The sequence below is a fragment of the Electrona antarctica genome (assembly GCF_951216825.1).
Source record: "Electrona antarctica genome assembly, chromosome: 24".
In the NCBI taxonomy this organism is placed as follows: Eukaryota; Metazoa; Chordata; class Actinopteri; order Myctophiformes; family Myctophidae; genus Electrona; species Electrona antarctica.
The window spans coordinates 12,549,394-12,567,350 of record NC_136803.1 but is presented as its reverse complement, the minus strand read 5'-3'; the positions used below and the strand labels follow the sequence as shown (position 1 = coordinate 12,567,350).

The 17,957-nt window shown below is 41.9% G+C and overlaps 1 protein-coding gene across 1 annotated transcript in view; it reads right to left on the bottom strand.

Moving 5' to 3' along the window:
- The window catches only part of LOC306917214 (uncharacterized protein), a 184,398-nt gene extending 169,678 nt beyond the window's left edge, over positions 1-14,720 (bottom strand). The window contains exons 1-13 of the mRNA XM_079495346.1: positions 14,367-14,720; positions 12,005-12,087; positions 11,522-11,617; positions 10,582-10,682; positions 10,273-10,454; positions 9,633-9,773; positions 8,494-8,654; positions 7,994-8,173; positions 7,124-7,383; positions 6,598-6,690; positions 5,350-5,459; positions 3,264-3,363; positions 2,279-2,363 (exon numbers count right to left, since the gene is read on the bottom strand). Coding sequence (XP_079351472.1) covers positions 2,279-2,363; positions 3,264-3,363; positions 5,350-5,459; positions 6,598-6,690; positions 7,124-7,383; positions 7,994-8,173; positions 8,494-8,654; positions 9,633-9,773; positions 10,273-10,454; positions 10,582-10,682; positions 11,522-11,617; positions 12,005-12,087; positions 14,367-14,465 — 1,691 coding nt within the window. The 5' untranslated portion in view covers positions 14,466-14,720. The remainder of the gene's footprint in view (positions 1-2,278; positions 2,364-3,263; positions 3,364-5,349; positions 5,460-6,597; positions 6,691-7,123; positions 7,384-7,993; positions 8,174-8,493; positions 8,655-9,632; positions 9,774-10,272; positions 10,455-10,581; positions 10,683-11,521; positions 11,618-12,004; positions 12,088-14,366) is intronic.
- Positions 14,721-17,957: the final 3,237 nt, after the last annotated feature.

The following is a 17,957-nucleotide window of genomic DNA, read 5'->3' as shown; positions in this document are numbered from 1 at the left end:
GACCGGCTAAACTGAAGATCGCCAGGGAGGATTTAGAGATTAGACTCAGCAGCTTGTCTAACAGCTCACTCATCTCTCTCCCTCTCTCCTTTCGACACATATCCATCACACGTATCCTCAAGTCGTTTTCCTTAACCCATTTTGCTTCATGTTGCTTTTTCTTGACGACTTCCCTTGCTTTTTTCAGTCACTCTTTTCTCTTCCTTTGCAGTTTAAATAGCAATGTCACACAGAGAGAGAGAGAGAGAGAGAGAGAGAGAGAGAGAGAGAGAGAGAGAGAGATTTCTAAAGTAACAAGCTAAGCTTTTTAAACACCAAAAATAACAAACAAACGAAATATACATATTGGCCAAATATTAAAGAAGAAATATGTATTTTGAAAATAGCCGATCTACAAGCTCACAGATCCTCACATTTTGAGCCGTTGTGAGCTTGTAATGCCTCAACTCATACGGTCACGACCTGAAGAGCTTGGAAACCCTTGGTCTACAACTCTACATGAAGATGGAGATGCCGAAGACAAAAGCATCCATGACGTTTGCTGAGCGCAATTTACCATTAAGACGAAATATGTACAACTGTGTGTTTTAATGTAAGGTAAGGATATAGCACTGGTAGTCCCACTCCCAGTCCATGGGGTAGAGGCTTTAGTTCCGACGCTATAATTGGTCCGACAGTCATTAGACCGACAACCTACCTCAAACCCTAACCTAACCATAACCACAAGCACGGGAGCACTAGTCCGACTGTTGTTCCCGCATGTCGGACTAACGCTCCGCCAGAATTACCAGCGGCTCCCAGCCCATGTGCACTGCATGTACATTAATGCATGCACGTGTGGCTTTGTCAGTCAGTCAATCGATGCGTGCAACAGAAGGCCCCGTTAGCGATGAGGAATTCCCTAGAGGCCCGGCCTGCCAACACTGTGGTGAGTGATGACGCTCTGACCATACGGTCAATGTTCATTTAATGAACTGAGATGTTAACCCATTTTGGGCGGGAACCCCTTTTGGTTTTAGCATTATGTTATGCTTTAGCTATTGAAAAATAGCAGATCTACAAGCTCATAGCGCGCCACCGAGTGGCGCGCTACGAGCTTGTAGGTCTGCTATTTTTGAAAAATCGAAGAACGACTGACATAGAAACATAGCATTTTCAGAAAACTGATCTCAGGTCAGAATGGGTTAAGCAGTTCTGTGCTTTTTCAACCGAGACGTCATTTAGAAGAGTTGAGAAGGAAAACAATAAGCAACGTCTTATGTTTTTTTTTAATTTGGAACGGCTTGTCCCCTTCTGAGTATATTAAGCATATAAAGAGACAAAGACTGAATCCTAACATTTCTTTATAGCTCAGCATCTACCTTGAGCGATGGCTAGTCAAACCGTTTACCATGCCGCTTCTCAAAATGGGGTTCCGGCGACCACCAGGGGTCCAAATGAACATAGCGCTCTGTCACACAGGAGAATTTGACAGTGTAGATCGGGGTCCCAGGCAGCGATAGATTGTTTTTTTATCGAACAGAGTTCCTTAAAACTGACACCACTACTTCCATAAACGCGTTCCACTTGAGATGAGGTAGCCGAGAATATAAAAATCACAATAAACAAAACTTATCCATTAATCCATTCGAAATCTTAATAGTTAGTGGATTCATCGATCGTTTCTTCTTCAATTATTAAGAATTGAAAATTCTGCGGTTCCATCATTGGGCAGTTTTCTGTGAATGTCTGTGCGTGCACGTGGCCGAGGAAAGCACATGTGGGCCGGTTAAAAAAATAAGTCCCCCCACTTTGGTAGCCACAGAAACGTGGCAGACAAGACAGTGCACTTTTCATTTCATTTTTTTTTCATCTCATACAAAGATGCCATTGCCTGGCCCTGTATCTCAAAAGGTCAAACAAATATTTGATATGCCTTTTGTATTCTTTCTGTATATATCAGAAAAAATGTAGATTTTAATGTTAGACATTGAGGGAAATTGAGATTCTCAGATTATTTATTTTTTCCTTTTTTAAACGCTGCTCATCAAGAAATCGATCAATAAAGTAATCAATTATCAATTAACCCATTTTGGGCGGGAACCCCTTTTGGTGTTAGCATTATGTTATGCTTTAGCTATTGAAAAATAGCAGATCTACAAGCTCATAGCGCGCCACCGAGTGGCGCGCTACGAGCTTGTAGGTCTGCTATTTTCAAAAAAGACATTTTTAGAATCTGATCTCAGGTCGAAATGGGTTAATGAATGAATGGATAATTCCCCTCCCTAGTATTAATTACCTGAGGAACAGCTCCAGGTGTTTGGTCAGAGCTCTGAGGTTCTTCTCAGGGAGGTTCATCTTGCCCAGGATCTCTGGAAGCTTCACTGGAAACAAAGACAAAAGTGAGCCTCCTGTCCAGTGGTTCCCAAACCCTTTAGCCCGTGACCCAAAAGAGAAGTCTTATGTCTCACCAGGACCCAAACTAGTAAAAATAGCAGATCTACAAGCACACAACACATCACTTTGCGGCGCGTTGCAAGCTTGTAGATCGGCTATTTGTGTGGGACCCATAAAAATGGCTCCCTGCCCAGTGTTTAGGAACCAGTGCTCTTGTTGATAAAAACTAAAATCAAAAATCTTCTGACCTTGAATTCTTGATATAAATCATGAGATGTGAGCTTCTCTTGTGTGTGTTACATACTGTAGCTCACGGTTCACTTGGATACAGTAATGGGGTATTCATAGGTAGTAAAGAAATGGCAAAAAAATGCCTTCAGACCCATTCACCTGTTGAATGAATTTCGGCAACAGCAGCATTGGCTGGTGTGTACAGTATTACTATTATGCTAGTGTGGTTTATCATAATGAGATCGCCAAATTAACATGGGCGTAAACAAGTCAGGACCGGATGGGGCAGTGCACAAGCCAATGAACGCGGGAAAATACTGCCAATGCAGACAAGCAACAACACAACGATAGTATCACACTTAAGCTTTACAAGATACGTGAAGAAGTCCGCCGAACAATCCCAATATAAAACTTTTGTGTGACTGACCAAAAACCCAACGGAATGACGAGTGCAGCCACTGCAAGCATTTTTGAGGATTCTTACTCGTTCAAGACAGACATAATGTTTTGTTCTATGACTATGTAAACACCAAATCTACTTCCATCGTGGGAGGGGGAAAGTGTGTATGTATTCCGTTCTTTAGTTAGTTGAAATTATGTCTAAAGACGTCATTTAGCAGTCAGTGATATCGATGTAAAACGTTAGTGTGACTGACCAAACAGCCTTAGGAGGTGTTGAGATCCATACAGGTAGGAAGGTGGTGGGGGCTGGTCAGTCAGAGGATAGTTGTCAGGGGTCAGTCTCCAGCTCAGGACCTGGTCAATGGAACCAAAAACACAGCAGAAATTAATCAACTTTGCACAGCAACTAATAACTTAGTTTCATAACCAATTATTCTGTTTTTGTTGAATCCATATGATCAATTTTATACCAAAAACTTTAGGTATGTTAAAAGCCTCACTTTTTTATGTTGTAATAGGTCTGCTTCATTTTCGGCATGAAAACTATATTTATTTTGGTCGATATTGAGATCATGATTATTTAACACAATTACTCTAATTTTGGAAACAAAACCAAGTATATAATTCAACAGTGGATTTTCTGGAACTTTTCTGTTTTGATTTATGGGATTTTGGCTCCTCTATCGTTTAGCCACAGGCCATTTTGTATTAGAATTGCGGATTATTATACAAATTGGTCTCATTGCCTTGTGGTGCAGACAACACAGCATATGGCCAAAGGCCCTCTTTTCTCTCTCCATCATCTTGGCTCGAGCTACAGCTGCACGATTGTGGCGAAAATGATAATCATAATGAGATTATCAAATTCACTAGGGGCATAAACAACTCCTCGGTCGAGGAGAGGAATGACACGCACACAAGAACACTTCTTTTGCCAGGGAATCTTTCATAATAAAAGGCGCTAGAGTGCCAAGCAGATGAGGCAGAATTTACTCTGAAAAGCCCCGCCTTACATCACCCCCCAAAAGCAGGTGGCATAAGCTTCCGTTACTACCTCACGCTGTCACTTCTAAAGTCTCTCTAGAAGCGTTTATATTCCAAACGAGACAGCTAGGTTAACCTATTTTGGGCGGGAACCCCTTTTGGTGTTAGCATTATGTTATGCTTTAGCTATTGAAAAATAGCAGATCTACAAGCTCATAGCGCGCCACCGAGTGGCGTGCTACGAGCTTGTAGGTCTGCTATTTTTGAAAAATCGAAGAACCACTGACATAGAAACATAGCTTTTTCAGAAAACTGTCAGGATGTAGAAGACATTTTTAGAATCTGATCTCAGGTCAAAATGGGTTAAGTCAGAAATGAGGACAGAACATTGCCGTTTTGATCAAAACCATGGAGAGTGCCGTAGATTTAGAGAGAAGAGACAGTTTAGTCGGGCTGTAAACAAGGAAGTGAACGGCAGTGCGCATGCACGAAAGATCTAGGATCGCTGAAGAAGGAAGGCATGACCAAAAAAAGAGAAACCTCATAGGTTACTTTTTCAGGATTCAAATTTTAAAAAAAGAGCAAATGTAGCAGATCTACAAGCTTGAAATGTGTCACTTGGCACAGCATTTCGAGCTTGTGGATTCTGCTACTTTTCCTGCGACACTGTAGTGTGATCAAGTAGAGCCTTTAGTAGAAAACAACCGCTAGAATACGGTCCGTTTGATGTTTGATTTTAATCAAGTTGATGTTTCATCATAATCGCCGTAATCGAAGTGGCGGGCGGATCCGTTCGGCTGCGGAGAAACACAGCGAACCAATAGCTGAGGTATGACGGATGTGGTCAGGTCAGGATATGCGAATCGGGTTTAAAGCACTTTTCCTCACTTGTGCCTTTCCTTATCTCGATTATCTTGTTTTCATAATCGTTGAAAGCCAAAATCGTAATTGAATATCCCTGTTCTAATGTGACACATTTCATTGAACACACACACACACACACACACACACACACACACACACACACACACACACACACACACACACACACACACACACACACACACACACACACACACACACACACACACACACACACACACACACACACACACACACACACACACACACACACTTTTTTTTTACTACACACAACTAATATTTAATGCAATAAATGTTCCGTTTCTAAAAAACAATCCATCATCCATTTTACCCCTAATTAACTTGGCAGAGTTTCAGAGATTTCAGGGATCACACATGGCTAAGAAGCCTGGTTGTTTCTTGTTCAGACATGATCATTTAGCAAAGTGTATCATTTCAATCTGCGGGGAGTGAAGGCAGGATAATATGCATCACCTCATTAAGTTCATTGTTCCTGCGGCTCTCCAGGCCGTAGAATGGACCTCCCCTGTCCTTGCAAGGCGTCAGGGGCAATGGGGAGGATGAGCCACTGTGCACCGGAGTCTCTGCCAAGTCGGAGAGAAGAAAACAGAGGAAAGAAGAATGCACATTAATGCAAAGAAACAATGTTGGAAAGATAGAAAAGTCGATGGGTCTCTTCCAAGAGAGATTTTGCGCTCTCATTAGAAGGCGGGTGCAAGTGTCATCCAGGCGTTTCTCAAATGTATGTCTCAGAGCCATAGAGTAGAATCGGCTCAACGGTTGTCCTAAATATGTTTACTTTGAACCTCCTTCTAAGCTGGGATGACAGTGTGGAGTGATAGGCTGTGAGCTTGTATATCTGCGATTATTGAGAACCATTGTTCTAAATCCTAAAAAGAAAATCTGAAAAGCACATGTTTCTATACAGTATCGCTAAAATCTAAAGTGACACAGGTGGGTTAATCCCTGGAAGCAGCTACCTTGCAGTGTGCAGAGTCGCTTATTATAAGTAAACTGCTACACTACCTGGTGGAATAAGGTGAATACAAGAATGTCAGCCGAGAGCTCCTTTACTCAGCACTTGGTATTTGACCACATGGTACATGATGCCATCTAGTGGCCTGAAACAGTATGACAAACTGTCTGTACATTTTTCAACTATGGATGCATTTTAGTTTTCCTCAAGTATAGAACACATGAGGTGGCATGTTTTTATATTTATTTTTTCCTAAACCGCAGACGAACAGCAACATGCCGTTATTTTGTGCAAACAGTGATTAAAGCAAAATAAAAGCCGACGACAAAAAAGGTATGAATGAGCGGTGCAACTAATGTAAGATTTGTGAAAGCAGCCCTACAGGCAGACACTAGCGCTGATTCCTAAACAATCAACAAAATACATAAAATGATGTTTTAATGTTCCTGCTGTTCTACATACTGCCAACCAGGTGAAGAAATCACAGATTGAGGCTTTAACCTTTGCTTGCATATGAAATATCCAAGATTAAGATTTTATGCTTCTGAATAATGTTGCTAGTTTTGACCACTTCAAATGCTCTAATCTTAAAATAACCGAAAATAGCCTATATTAAATCTCTCAAAGCGTCACAGACCATTTTTGGCTATTATCGCTGTGCAACATGCTTCCAATCTCAGTCCAGTCATTTGGGTTCCGATCCAAAATGACAGGACTGTCCATGTGGTTAAAGGAGATGAGCTTACTCCTGTCCAGATTGAGGAAGAACTTGGGCTGGGATGTGTTGTCCACCATGCGGCGTTTGGGCTGCGGAGACGCTGCTGTGCTCCTGCCTCCACCTAGACAACCAGCAGGACTCTTGTTACAAACATTACTTTACTAAAAGCCCGCTATAGAAGCACAGTGTAACTGAAAAGGTTGACGCTCTTGCTTGTTCAGTAACTGTAAAGTCTCTTGAAAAGCAGCAAAAGTAGCAGTTCGACAAGCTCAAAACGTGCCAAGCTTCGGCTTGCACACATTTGCTACATTGTATGCGTTTGTGTGACGCTGTAGTGCGATCAAGTAGGACGCAGTGTTCTTTTTGTTTCAGCTGATTTGAGTTTAGACTTAGTCTTTTGAATAACACACCATTTAGTGTTAGTGTTAGTCCTATTAAGTCTTCTGAAATGTTTTAGTCTTAGTCTAGTCTTAGACGACTTCACTAAATATCAAAAAGGTTTCTGCCCGACAGCGACGACTTGCTTAAAAAAAAAGAAAAAACACGACGCTCACCTCCGCTGCTTCCCTCGGCCGCGCTCCCGAAGGCGTTCCGGGTGGAGCGTCTTGGGGGCTGCGACATGCAGTCAGCGTCAGGGTGGCGCCGGCGCTTGGGGGTGGTCAGCGGGGGGCCGCCGGCGGTGGTGGTGGTGGTGGTGGGGGTGGTGGTGGTGGAGACGTCGCTCAGCGCCGGCTGGCTGTCAGTGGACTGCGGGGTGGGGGGGTTGTGGCCTGGCGGGCTGGGGCTGCGCTCTCGCTGGGGGGCGTGATGGGCGCTATGGCAAGGAAGACCGAGAGAGAGAGAGTTATTTTCTCAATATTTTATAGTTCTACTTCAGTGGTTTTCAACCTTTTTCATGTCAAGGCCCATTATTTATTGGGCATTTGAGCCACGAACTACGATTTGATGAGATTTTGCCAAACCCAAGAATGTTTTAGTTGTCGTTGGATAGGATTTTGTTCACAATTCCATGCTGTATTGATGTTGGTACCATTAGGAGTTATAACAGACAAAATTACACTTGTTCTACATTGTCTAATTGTGCAGACTTCTTGCAAATTAACCAATTGACTGCCACAATGTGGCGAGAGAGGCCAGTTAGTTGTGTCACGCACAAATTCGTGAAAACGTGCAAAGAATTTAATATATATTCTTTCACCGCAAACGTTTTTAACTCCTATCTTTGCTTCTGGGGTGGTCACTAGAACATAATTTTCAGATGGGGGGCGGCAGCCAATTACATATAGTTTTTGGGGTCCTTGTCCTTGACATGAAAAAGTTTGAGAACCACTCATATAGCAACATACGTTTTTCAGAAAACCGTCATGATTTATAAGACATTTGAAGAATCTGGTGGGAGAGGGTTCTTTCTAGCCGTGGCTTACTTTGTGGCGCAGGGCGAGCCGTCGTTGACCGCCAGGAAGAGCCGGGAGGAGCTGACCTTCTTGAACTGGGCCTGCTCGCACGGGTAGAGGAGGATCATGGGCAGAGTGAAGTCGAACGTGATGCGCAGGCCGTCCACCATCTCCTTACACAGCTCCTCGCTGAAGGAGAAAGGACAGAAACTAAACAGAATGGCTAGTGAGTGAGATGGCACAGTGGTTCGTGGGTCCCCACATGATCTTTGTGTGGGGGTCCCCAGATGACAGTGACAATGTGACAAAAGTGACAATTCAAGGACTTTTTAATAATATCATAAATGTAATAATAATAATTAGAAAGAAAGAAAGGAAAAATACCATTACAGCATTAATAGCAACCAACAATATATAAAAAAACTATACCAAATATATGCCAAATATACTATATGAAGGAGGCAAACATTGTGAAAATAGCCAATTTACAAGCTAAGCTTCAGCTGGGGTTTTAATTCCTACAGACTCACTTCCTCTCTGGAGCGACGGGCTGCGGCGCCACATTGTTCTGGGTGGCGTTCTGGTGTCTTCGGTACCTCTCGTTGACCATGAAGGCTTTGTTGATGGCGAAGTGCTTCACGTACGACTCCAGGATATGTACCACGTTGGTCTGACAAGGGACCATCACCAGCTGGACAGACGGGAGAAACGGAGAGAGGATCACATATCATGTAGTCTAAATCAGGGGTTTCCAACCTTTCTATTACTATGGACCGGCTGACAATTCATAAAATGTTCGCGGACCAGCATGTGTGTGTGTGTGAAGGGGGGGGTCTCACATCATCTTACCAAAACACGGAAGACAGTTGACTGCAATCAACGACTAGGCTACCTGCTGCTATATGATTACATCACAACATGATGTTAGAGCATTGACATAAATGGTGTTATATCAACATGGATAGTATGATTCTTTTTTTTTAAGACAATGTTAGGCCTATCTGTGTCTTTTTCAGAAATGACTTTGGACAGGTAGAAAACGTTAGTTAAACTTGCAGAGTGACATTACTTTACCTGGGTTATCTTCTGATAGTTATACTTGAATGTCAACATGAAAGATGAATTAAATAATAATCCGTTTAGTGTTTCATTAGCGTGACAAAATAGGCTACAGCTGTTGTTGTTACGCTGCTGCTCGCTGAACACATGTGAATGGTAAAAATACCAAGGATTGGACAGCGATGTCACCGTTATGCTATGCAACACGGAAGTAGCAAGGACTCGAAGCCGTTTATAAACCACAGTCAGTCTCAGTGACATCACTGACGACTCCTTGGCATCTTCATGCTACCAAGGTACGCACCAAGGTAATAGATTTATGGCTAGTCCCTTCTCGCGTACCAGTGGCAAATGTGCCGTATCAACCCTTTTAATATTATTTGAGGAGGTTTACCCTCTCAGACCTAAAATTAAGAATATTTTGTTGTCGTTGGATAAGATATTGTCCATAATTCCATGTCTATGATGTGGCACCATAGGAGAGACAACACGAGTTGATCAAAATAACCACTCTTCATTTTATGCTCTCAAGAGTTAAAGATGTGTGTGTGTATCGTTTCTGGCTGACAGCACTTTGTGACAGGCCTATTGGTCAGGCACATTGGCGTACCTTTTTCCTCTTGTTGATGTAGAAGCAGTCATCCTCCAGCTTCTTCTTCAGGATGTCGGGGATGTCGAGGTCGATGTGAACGGCCTTCTCCTCGCTCTCCCTGGCCTCGTCGTGGGACTCTTGCTCCGCCGGCTCCACCCTCTGGCAGAGACAATGCACGCGCACAAACACAACACTCGGTTTTTACACAGCAACCACTGATCTGCGCCACCTGCGCCTCCCGTGAATACAGGGACTTCCGATTGATTGATTGATTGATCGATCGATTGAATATTAAAAAACGTGTAAGATACCATTTGATTGGCTGGTTACAATTTAGGGCAAAATATAATTCCTCAGAAAAAAGAAATAAAGAAAATGATTAATTTGTTTTATAATTGGTCATTACACAAATGTTCTTAATAATAATACCGTAATGATGATAATATAAAGGAAACGATTAGGAAAATTATTTGTAGAAAAAGAATATTGGGGAAGACAAAAAATAGGAAAGAAATTCAAGAGTTTGATTTGGGGGGGGGGGGGGGGGGGGGATACAAAAGATTTGATATGGCGCAGCAAGTGAAAGATGGTGATAGAAGTGATTTGCCTGAATGCCTATAAAATCAAACATATTGCATATGAAGTGTTCCAAGCAAACCTCGTCTGTGACTGGTTTGCACCAATCTGGTATGGCGTCTGAAGAGTGATCGCTCCACTTTACCATTTTCGTCAGGTCAGAGAAGTCGCTCTCCCCGGTCTGTGAGGAATCTGAATCGCCCTCGTCACTGCTGTCTGAAGACGATATCACACCGAGGGACAGTCCAGACGCAGAGTGCGTGTCTGCACGTGTTTTAGGGGTAAATAGTGAGTAATCAAATGAATTGACAATTCGAAGATGAAATTGGGAGAATAGTTGCAGCTCTATTTGTGTGTGAGACACAGAGAGACAAGAGAGCAAGCTTCTTACTGGTGTCATCGCTGTCGTCTTCTTCTTTGGGTAGCGCCGTCTTTAGAGGAGATTTAACACCAGGCAGACGATGACGCCGCTTCAGCCATCCCTTTCTCTTCCTGCAGACAGGAAAGGACAGTTTCATTTGCCGTCTCATTTAATGATACACGGCTTCAAAAATAAATCACACGACTAGAAACAAAATAAGTATGACCCAGTCATAATGTGAAACAGTGTGAAAGGAGTCCCCCACCCAGACTAGTAATATTGTTTTTGTATTCTTTTTCTTACGAAATATCTGGGACTATTCAGATTTTAATGGAAGATGCTTCTGAACATGTTACTAGTATAGTAGTAATAACCGAAAATAGACGATCTACAACATCTCAATGTGTCGCAGTTGTGAGCATCCTCTTCGCATTTGAGTAAATGGTCCTACAATCAACGAAGTCCACACTCACAACACCAGAGGGAGTTCAACAAACCACATGCAACCCAGATTCGGCTCAAACAAATTAATTTCACTTCTATGCCACTATAAGCCATTCAAATATGTGAATCCCTTGACTCCTTCAAAACCGCTCTCAAAGAGCACCAACGGACAGCTGAAATTAAAAAATGGCTCCTGTAATAAAAAATAGTTTTTTCCCATACTGTACATGTTTTTCCCTTTTTTTCCTTTCTTTATATGATGATTTCCAGTATTTTCACAGAAATGTATATTTGTACATCTTTAATTGTTATGTTATGATGAATTGAAAGTCATGGACCCTGATGTAAACAAGTTTTGTGCTTTGTATGGTTTCGTCCAAAGTAGCAGTTTTTGTATTGACTTGTGCTTTCCTTGAAATGTACCCATTCTACATACTGTGAAATAAAATAACATTTTCAATCAATCAAAGTGGTTATGACAGTTACGGTTAATACTGAACTGGCATGGAATGAAAAAATAACTTACATGCGCTCTTCTGCTTTGCGTGCCAGTTTAAGTTGCAATCGACGATTTTCCTCACAATCTCTGAGCACATGATCCTCTGCAGCCCATCGATCCCAACTGAGATTTAAAAAGAATATATATAGTTATTTGTTATAGTTTATTTTGTAATCGCCATGCATGTATTATAGCTATTTGAATCGGTGATTCTCAAAGTGGGGTCTGGTCATTGAGGCGTTTTGGGTTTGTAACTTTTGAGTGTACAAAATGGAACCAAATGGACCCATTTGTACACTCTCGGGAGTTAGGATTTTATAGTGCAGATTGGCGTCCCAGAGATATACAATTGTATCAAATGGGGGTCCTTTCGTGGACTAATGCATATCAAACTGGGGGTCCTTGAAAGGTTGAGACCCACTCATTTGAACCATTACTTCATTGTCTGTTTCTGGAGGAAGGCTGCTGGGATTTTACCAGGATAAAAAAAATGCATAATTATATATATACCTTCTGTTCCATCCGTTGAAGTGAATCAGGTACTTTGGGAACCTCCTTCCATGCTCGTCTGTAGTTATTACGACATCAGTGACCTAGAAATGTCAAACACATTCATACACACAATGAAAACACAAGCTAAGACCACGAATCACATCAACTCAAAGCTCGACGACCTGTCACTCAGCGACCTTACAGTCAGTTAGCCACTAGCTGCAATGATAAACGTGAAACGGTGGTACAAAGGCAAGAACACAGTGTTAACCACAGTCATTAGCATGCTAGGCTACCATGCTAACTGCAGCATTTACATAGCGGCACTTAGAGCCACAATTACCGCTATGCAGTAGCATTACAGTGACATTAACACGCGCACTATAGTATAAATATTGCATGAACACACTTAACACACACACACACACATAACTATGATATATAGAGGCTAACAGGCGGCCAAACACACTGTTGTTCTCTGTGGTCATCAGCGTTGAATGGACTCAGGTGCGTTTGTTTTGTGAACACTGAATGACTCATCCGACTGTCTGCAAGCAAAGCATTGATTTGTCAACTCTGTGGACATAATGATGCTCTCTGTCCTGTCCCATAATAATAATAATAATATACTGAAGTAAAAAAAAAAATATATATATATATATATATATATATATATATATATATATATATTCGAATAGTTGTTATTATGTTAGTTATTTTATTGCATTGTATTTAAATTGTCGGTTTTGTTTTATTTAATAAGTCGAAAATAGTTGTCATTATGTTGGTCATATATTGCTGATTGTTGCATGTTTATATTTATCACTATTATTTCTGATAGAAACGTGACTGGCTTTTGTCTGTTTGATAGATAGATAGATAGATAGATAGATAGATAGATAGATAGATAGATAGATAGATAGATAGATAGATAGATAGATAGATAGATAGATAGATCTAGCCCAAATGTTAGACTCTTGACATAGATTGAAAATGTCAGAATCGAATGATAAATACATATACGAGTCTACATTTTGGGCTAAGATAGATCCTGATCTCTCTTTATTTGTTATTGTTTTTATTTTTTGTAATGTATTGTATTGATGTATTCTAGTCGAAATACATTACAAATCCAAATTCCTCACAATCTGCTACTCAGCTACTGTGTCGTTTATCAGGAGCTCCTCCCCGCCGGGACGGTCGGGCTTATGAACCATTCGCACCCGGAAGCAAACGACAACAAGATCATTGCAGTTAGCAACCTTATTTATAACTCTAGACTAGAGTTATAACATAAATCTCTGTGTTAGCAACAACGCAGCAGCACACCGCAACGCACAACACAACACGGCCTCAACGACACTGACTAATATTACATTATATTATTGACGCAACTATTGAATAATGGGTTTAATGCCAAAATAAACATTATATTGACGCTAAATCGAGGCTCTTTTAAGTTTACGATGTTTACGTTTGTATATCTCTGTCAACAATAACTCAACATCGATTCGATACAATACCTGTATCCATTTAAACTTTGACAACAACAAAAAAGTGATGGAGAAGCAGGGGAACAAGTTTTAACTTGATATTACTTTTTTGTGGGGAGGGGGGGGTTCGCGCGACAAAGTGGTGGAGAAAGTATTAATATTCTGTTACAAGTAGCCAGCTATAGGCTACAAGTCCGAAAAAAGTACAATACAATCAAAAGTTCCCATTTAATTGTGCAGAATATGTCCCATTTCACAAGTTGTCAAGCAAATGTATAACAATTATTTGAAACTAGCAGATCTAAAAGCTCACAATGCGTTGCGATGCTATTTTCAAATGGCCGAAATAAAGTGGTTAATGTATGTTCGTAATAAAATTAATCTACAAAGTAAAGTAGTAACTAAAGTTTTCAAATAATTGTATAGTAAAAGTAGACCTTCAATATTTTGATTCGACATGTAATGGAGGAGTAAAGTAAAAAAAAGTATTGGGAATTGGAAGAAAAGTACAATTACCTCAAAATTGTACTTATAAGTACAGTATTTAAGTAAATATACTTAGTTACTTTCCACCACTGGACAAAAGTACAAAAACAATTGCCTGTGTTAATTAATGCTGCGTCGCGCGACGGTAATAGCAGGTCTACAAGCTCACAAGGCGTCTATACAGCGACGCCTTGTGAGCTTGTAAATCTGCTATCACCCGTCACGCGACCAAAGTGTCCTCAAATGCCATTTCCTACTATACAGTCACACTCACGCATCTCCCAACAAGTACAACAATAACAACAACCACATGGCTAAAGTGTTGTAAATAAAAATGTTTTAAAAAAAGGTTTACAAACAACAACAACAACCATCCACTATTAAACGTTTATTTTCGTTACCTTTGCGTCGTACAACACTTTGGCTTTGCACGGGTCGGGTTCAAAGCACAGCACGCTCTCTCCTTCGCGAAATCGATATATAATTCCCCGCGAATTCATTTGTTCATCATCATGGCATCGATCGAGGCATCGATCCACGTACCGCCACACTGCGTGGCGTGGCGTGCGGTGCGTGCGTGGATCAGACACTATACTACCCCGCACAGTCTCCCCCTGGCTGCTGATGCACCGCTCCTTAACCCGTTCCTAGGCACGGTGCGGAAGGTGGTGGTGTGGTGGTGGTGGTGGTGGTCCAACAACACGCATGAGGGGAAAGATGGCGCTGTTGTTGCGGGATGGATGATCATCATGAGCCGAACCCTTCCTTCCTTCCTTCCTCATTGAGCCTCGACGCATGACTGAAGTACGCCACCAGATGGCGCCCAGAGACGGTAGAAATGTCATGATGGAGTATTATGATTGATAAAAGTGTGGTTGGGGCCGGGGGACAAAATAGGAGAAGGATGATGATGATGATGATTCGATTCGGTTCAATTCAATTCGCTTCAATTCAATTCGATCTTTATTTCAGACAGAGGGAGATTAAAAGTTAAAACACATTATAAACCCATACACTGAAGTGTTCATTTAACTTTGAGAGTGTAGCCTACTAATGGACCCGTAATGGGTCATCATCACCAAAACCAAAATATAGTATGTATGTCCCTGTCCAGTGGTTAACCTTATTTTCTGAAGAACAGGAGAAACTGGCCTATATCCACAGGTTGATACATAGCGTCCTAGACCTACATGGTAGCGAATGTTCTCTTCTGGACACTTTGCTTTATATTGTGTGTAGATATCTGTACATAATGCCCAGGATTCGAACCCGGTTCTCCCATGTGGAAAGCCAACATCTTAACTACTAAGCCAAAGGGATAATTATCCCTGTGATTCAGGTGGAGATATTTGACTTTTAGGCCATCAGGTTGAAGTTGTAAGCCACTCTGCTACTCTCACCCCCCTTTTGACCTCCTCCCATGGGGAAACCCAATCCGGGTCACGGCACCATTGTAACGCCCAGGATTCAAACCCGGGTCTCCCACGTGGAAAGCCAAAATCTTAACCACTAAGCCAAAGGGATTTCCCTGTGATTCGGGAGAGATATTTGACTTTTAGGCCATCAGGCTGAGGTTGTGAGCCACATACACATTCCACGGGAAATACTGTTCTACACATTTGTCTACAAATATTCTGATGTGGTTTATCTATACACATTACAAATTACTTAATTCAAATTGACAGGCCCATTTCGACCACATTTTTCTTAACGTGTTCCTTTTACTTTATTCTTACATAATATTTACCAACGTGGCTCCTAGCTGAGCTGTCCGTGTCTGTGAATGATTCACATAATAGCACGTATTTTAGCGCGTGAATATTTTCACATTTTGTGAATAATTAATATTCTCGGTTCCACCGTGCATTTAAAGACTGATGTCATCAATATGATGTGATCTCAGGGTTATACTCTTGTGAAGAACTCTCCTCAATGAAGATGTAGAGAATATTTAGCCTATGAGTTTAGCCTATGAGTTCCTTGGAACTAAATGTGTTGTCACTTTGACTGCAAGACTGTCACCCATGCAGGGAACAACAATTTTGTTTTTATTTCAAAAAATGAAACATGAACAATGAAACAGAAATCAAACATAAATGTGAATGCAAGAAAACAAAAATACATAACAAAAACAGAGACAATAAAAGAAATCCAAAGAAAAACAGAAAAACAGCTTGACAAACTTCAAAAATACAGCATTTTTCAGACAGTACAAGGCAAGGCAGGGAACAGCAGGAGACATGACTCATAATATACAGCAGATATCTAACATTAATTGTCACAAGCCCGGCCTGCATCCAGCCCTTGCTCGCACCCCGAGGAGACAGAAGCTCCGGTGACCCCCAGCCCGCCACCAAGTGACTGGCCAGAGGCCCCCGGATCCCCCGCCCCCCCCAGCCGGCTACAGACCGGGCACCTGCAAGGAACAACACATTTTGGCGACATTCTGGAGGGCTAATGGGTAAAGCCCAAGTTCCATAGATATAGTATAATGTCTATGGGTAATACAGTGCTTTATTTACTGTATTATCGACCCCCACCCCATATTTGTTTATCTTGCATTGCATTGTGGTGATGTTTAGGAGGACCACATGTGTAAATCGTTTATGTCTCCATGTCTGTCTCCCCCCCGCCTCTCTGTTTGGATTGAGTGGATAACCCCCTGCCTGTTTTTAGACAGGTCCAAATCTATCTCAGCTGTTATCAGTGCTGTGTCACCCTGTGTGTGTGTGTGTGTGTGTGTGTGTGTGTGTGTGTGTGTGTGTGTGTGTGTGTGTGTGTGTGTGTGTGTGTGTCATAAGCTCCTTTATCAGACAGCCCCCCCCCCCCCCCACGCACACACACATATACCCCGACCCCCACCATTCCTCCCCAGTCTCCTGCTGCCTCAGTTCATGTTTCCCATACTTTCACACAGCGGGTCTGCTCTACGCATTGAAATTCAGAATGCTGAATCTTGACTCCGATAGTGTGGAAAAATGCCCCCATAAAGGGACACCACTCCCAGGGTTAAATGAACACTCTGGATTATAATAAAAACACACATACAAATAAAAATCACACCCGTGTGAACTGAGTGGTGCAACTCCCCTTAACCCCCCCCATCTCTCTCTCTCTCTCTCTCTCTCTCATTGGCAGGCAACAGTGCAGCACTATCTCTCTCTCTCTGTTTCTGGCACAACAGCGCCACTTTTGCCCCTACTGGTACTCATAGTCACACACATAGGTTAACACACAGTCACATAGGTTAACACACAGTCACATAGGTTAACACAGACATTGCTGTTCCTTGGAGTGGTTGCACCACTCAAAAACAGTTGAAAAGCATGCTTTACATACAAACGAACAAAAACAATATGCAAGTACCCTATACGCCAGTGCCCTTTCTGGATCAGAAAAGGCCTCGAGGCCGTCGTAGCCCACCCATCTCACCACCTGAGTGTGGGTCGTCAGATGGGTGCAGGGCCACGTGCATTTTATGAGCACTTTCATTTTAATGATCATTCAGATGATTGTGTTCTAGGCTTGGACCAATGGAACTAATGTAAAAGTCCCTATTCATCAGTATCACAATGAAAACCAAAGATTTTGAAGAAAAAAAGGTTGGGAAAAGTTTAAAAGGTTAAAGTCCTACTATTTGTCACATACATTGCTCATTGCTGTGTGCAAGATTTGTTCTCCGCATTTGACCCATCTCTTGGAGTGGTGAGCCGCAGCCGTGCCACACACACTCGCTCGGGAATCATTTGTAGTTGATCTAACCCCCCAATCCAACCTTTGATGCTGAGTGCCAAGCAGGAGGCATTGGGTCCCATATTTTACAGTCTTTGGTATGACCCGGCCGGGGATCGACCCCTGACCTTCCAGTTTTGATTGATTGATTGAAATATTTATTAACAGTTTGCAGAATTACAGTATACATTTCAAGCACAAACTCAATACAAATGTTAACTGTGAGTGGACAACCCAATTAAGCATTACACTTGTTTACA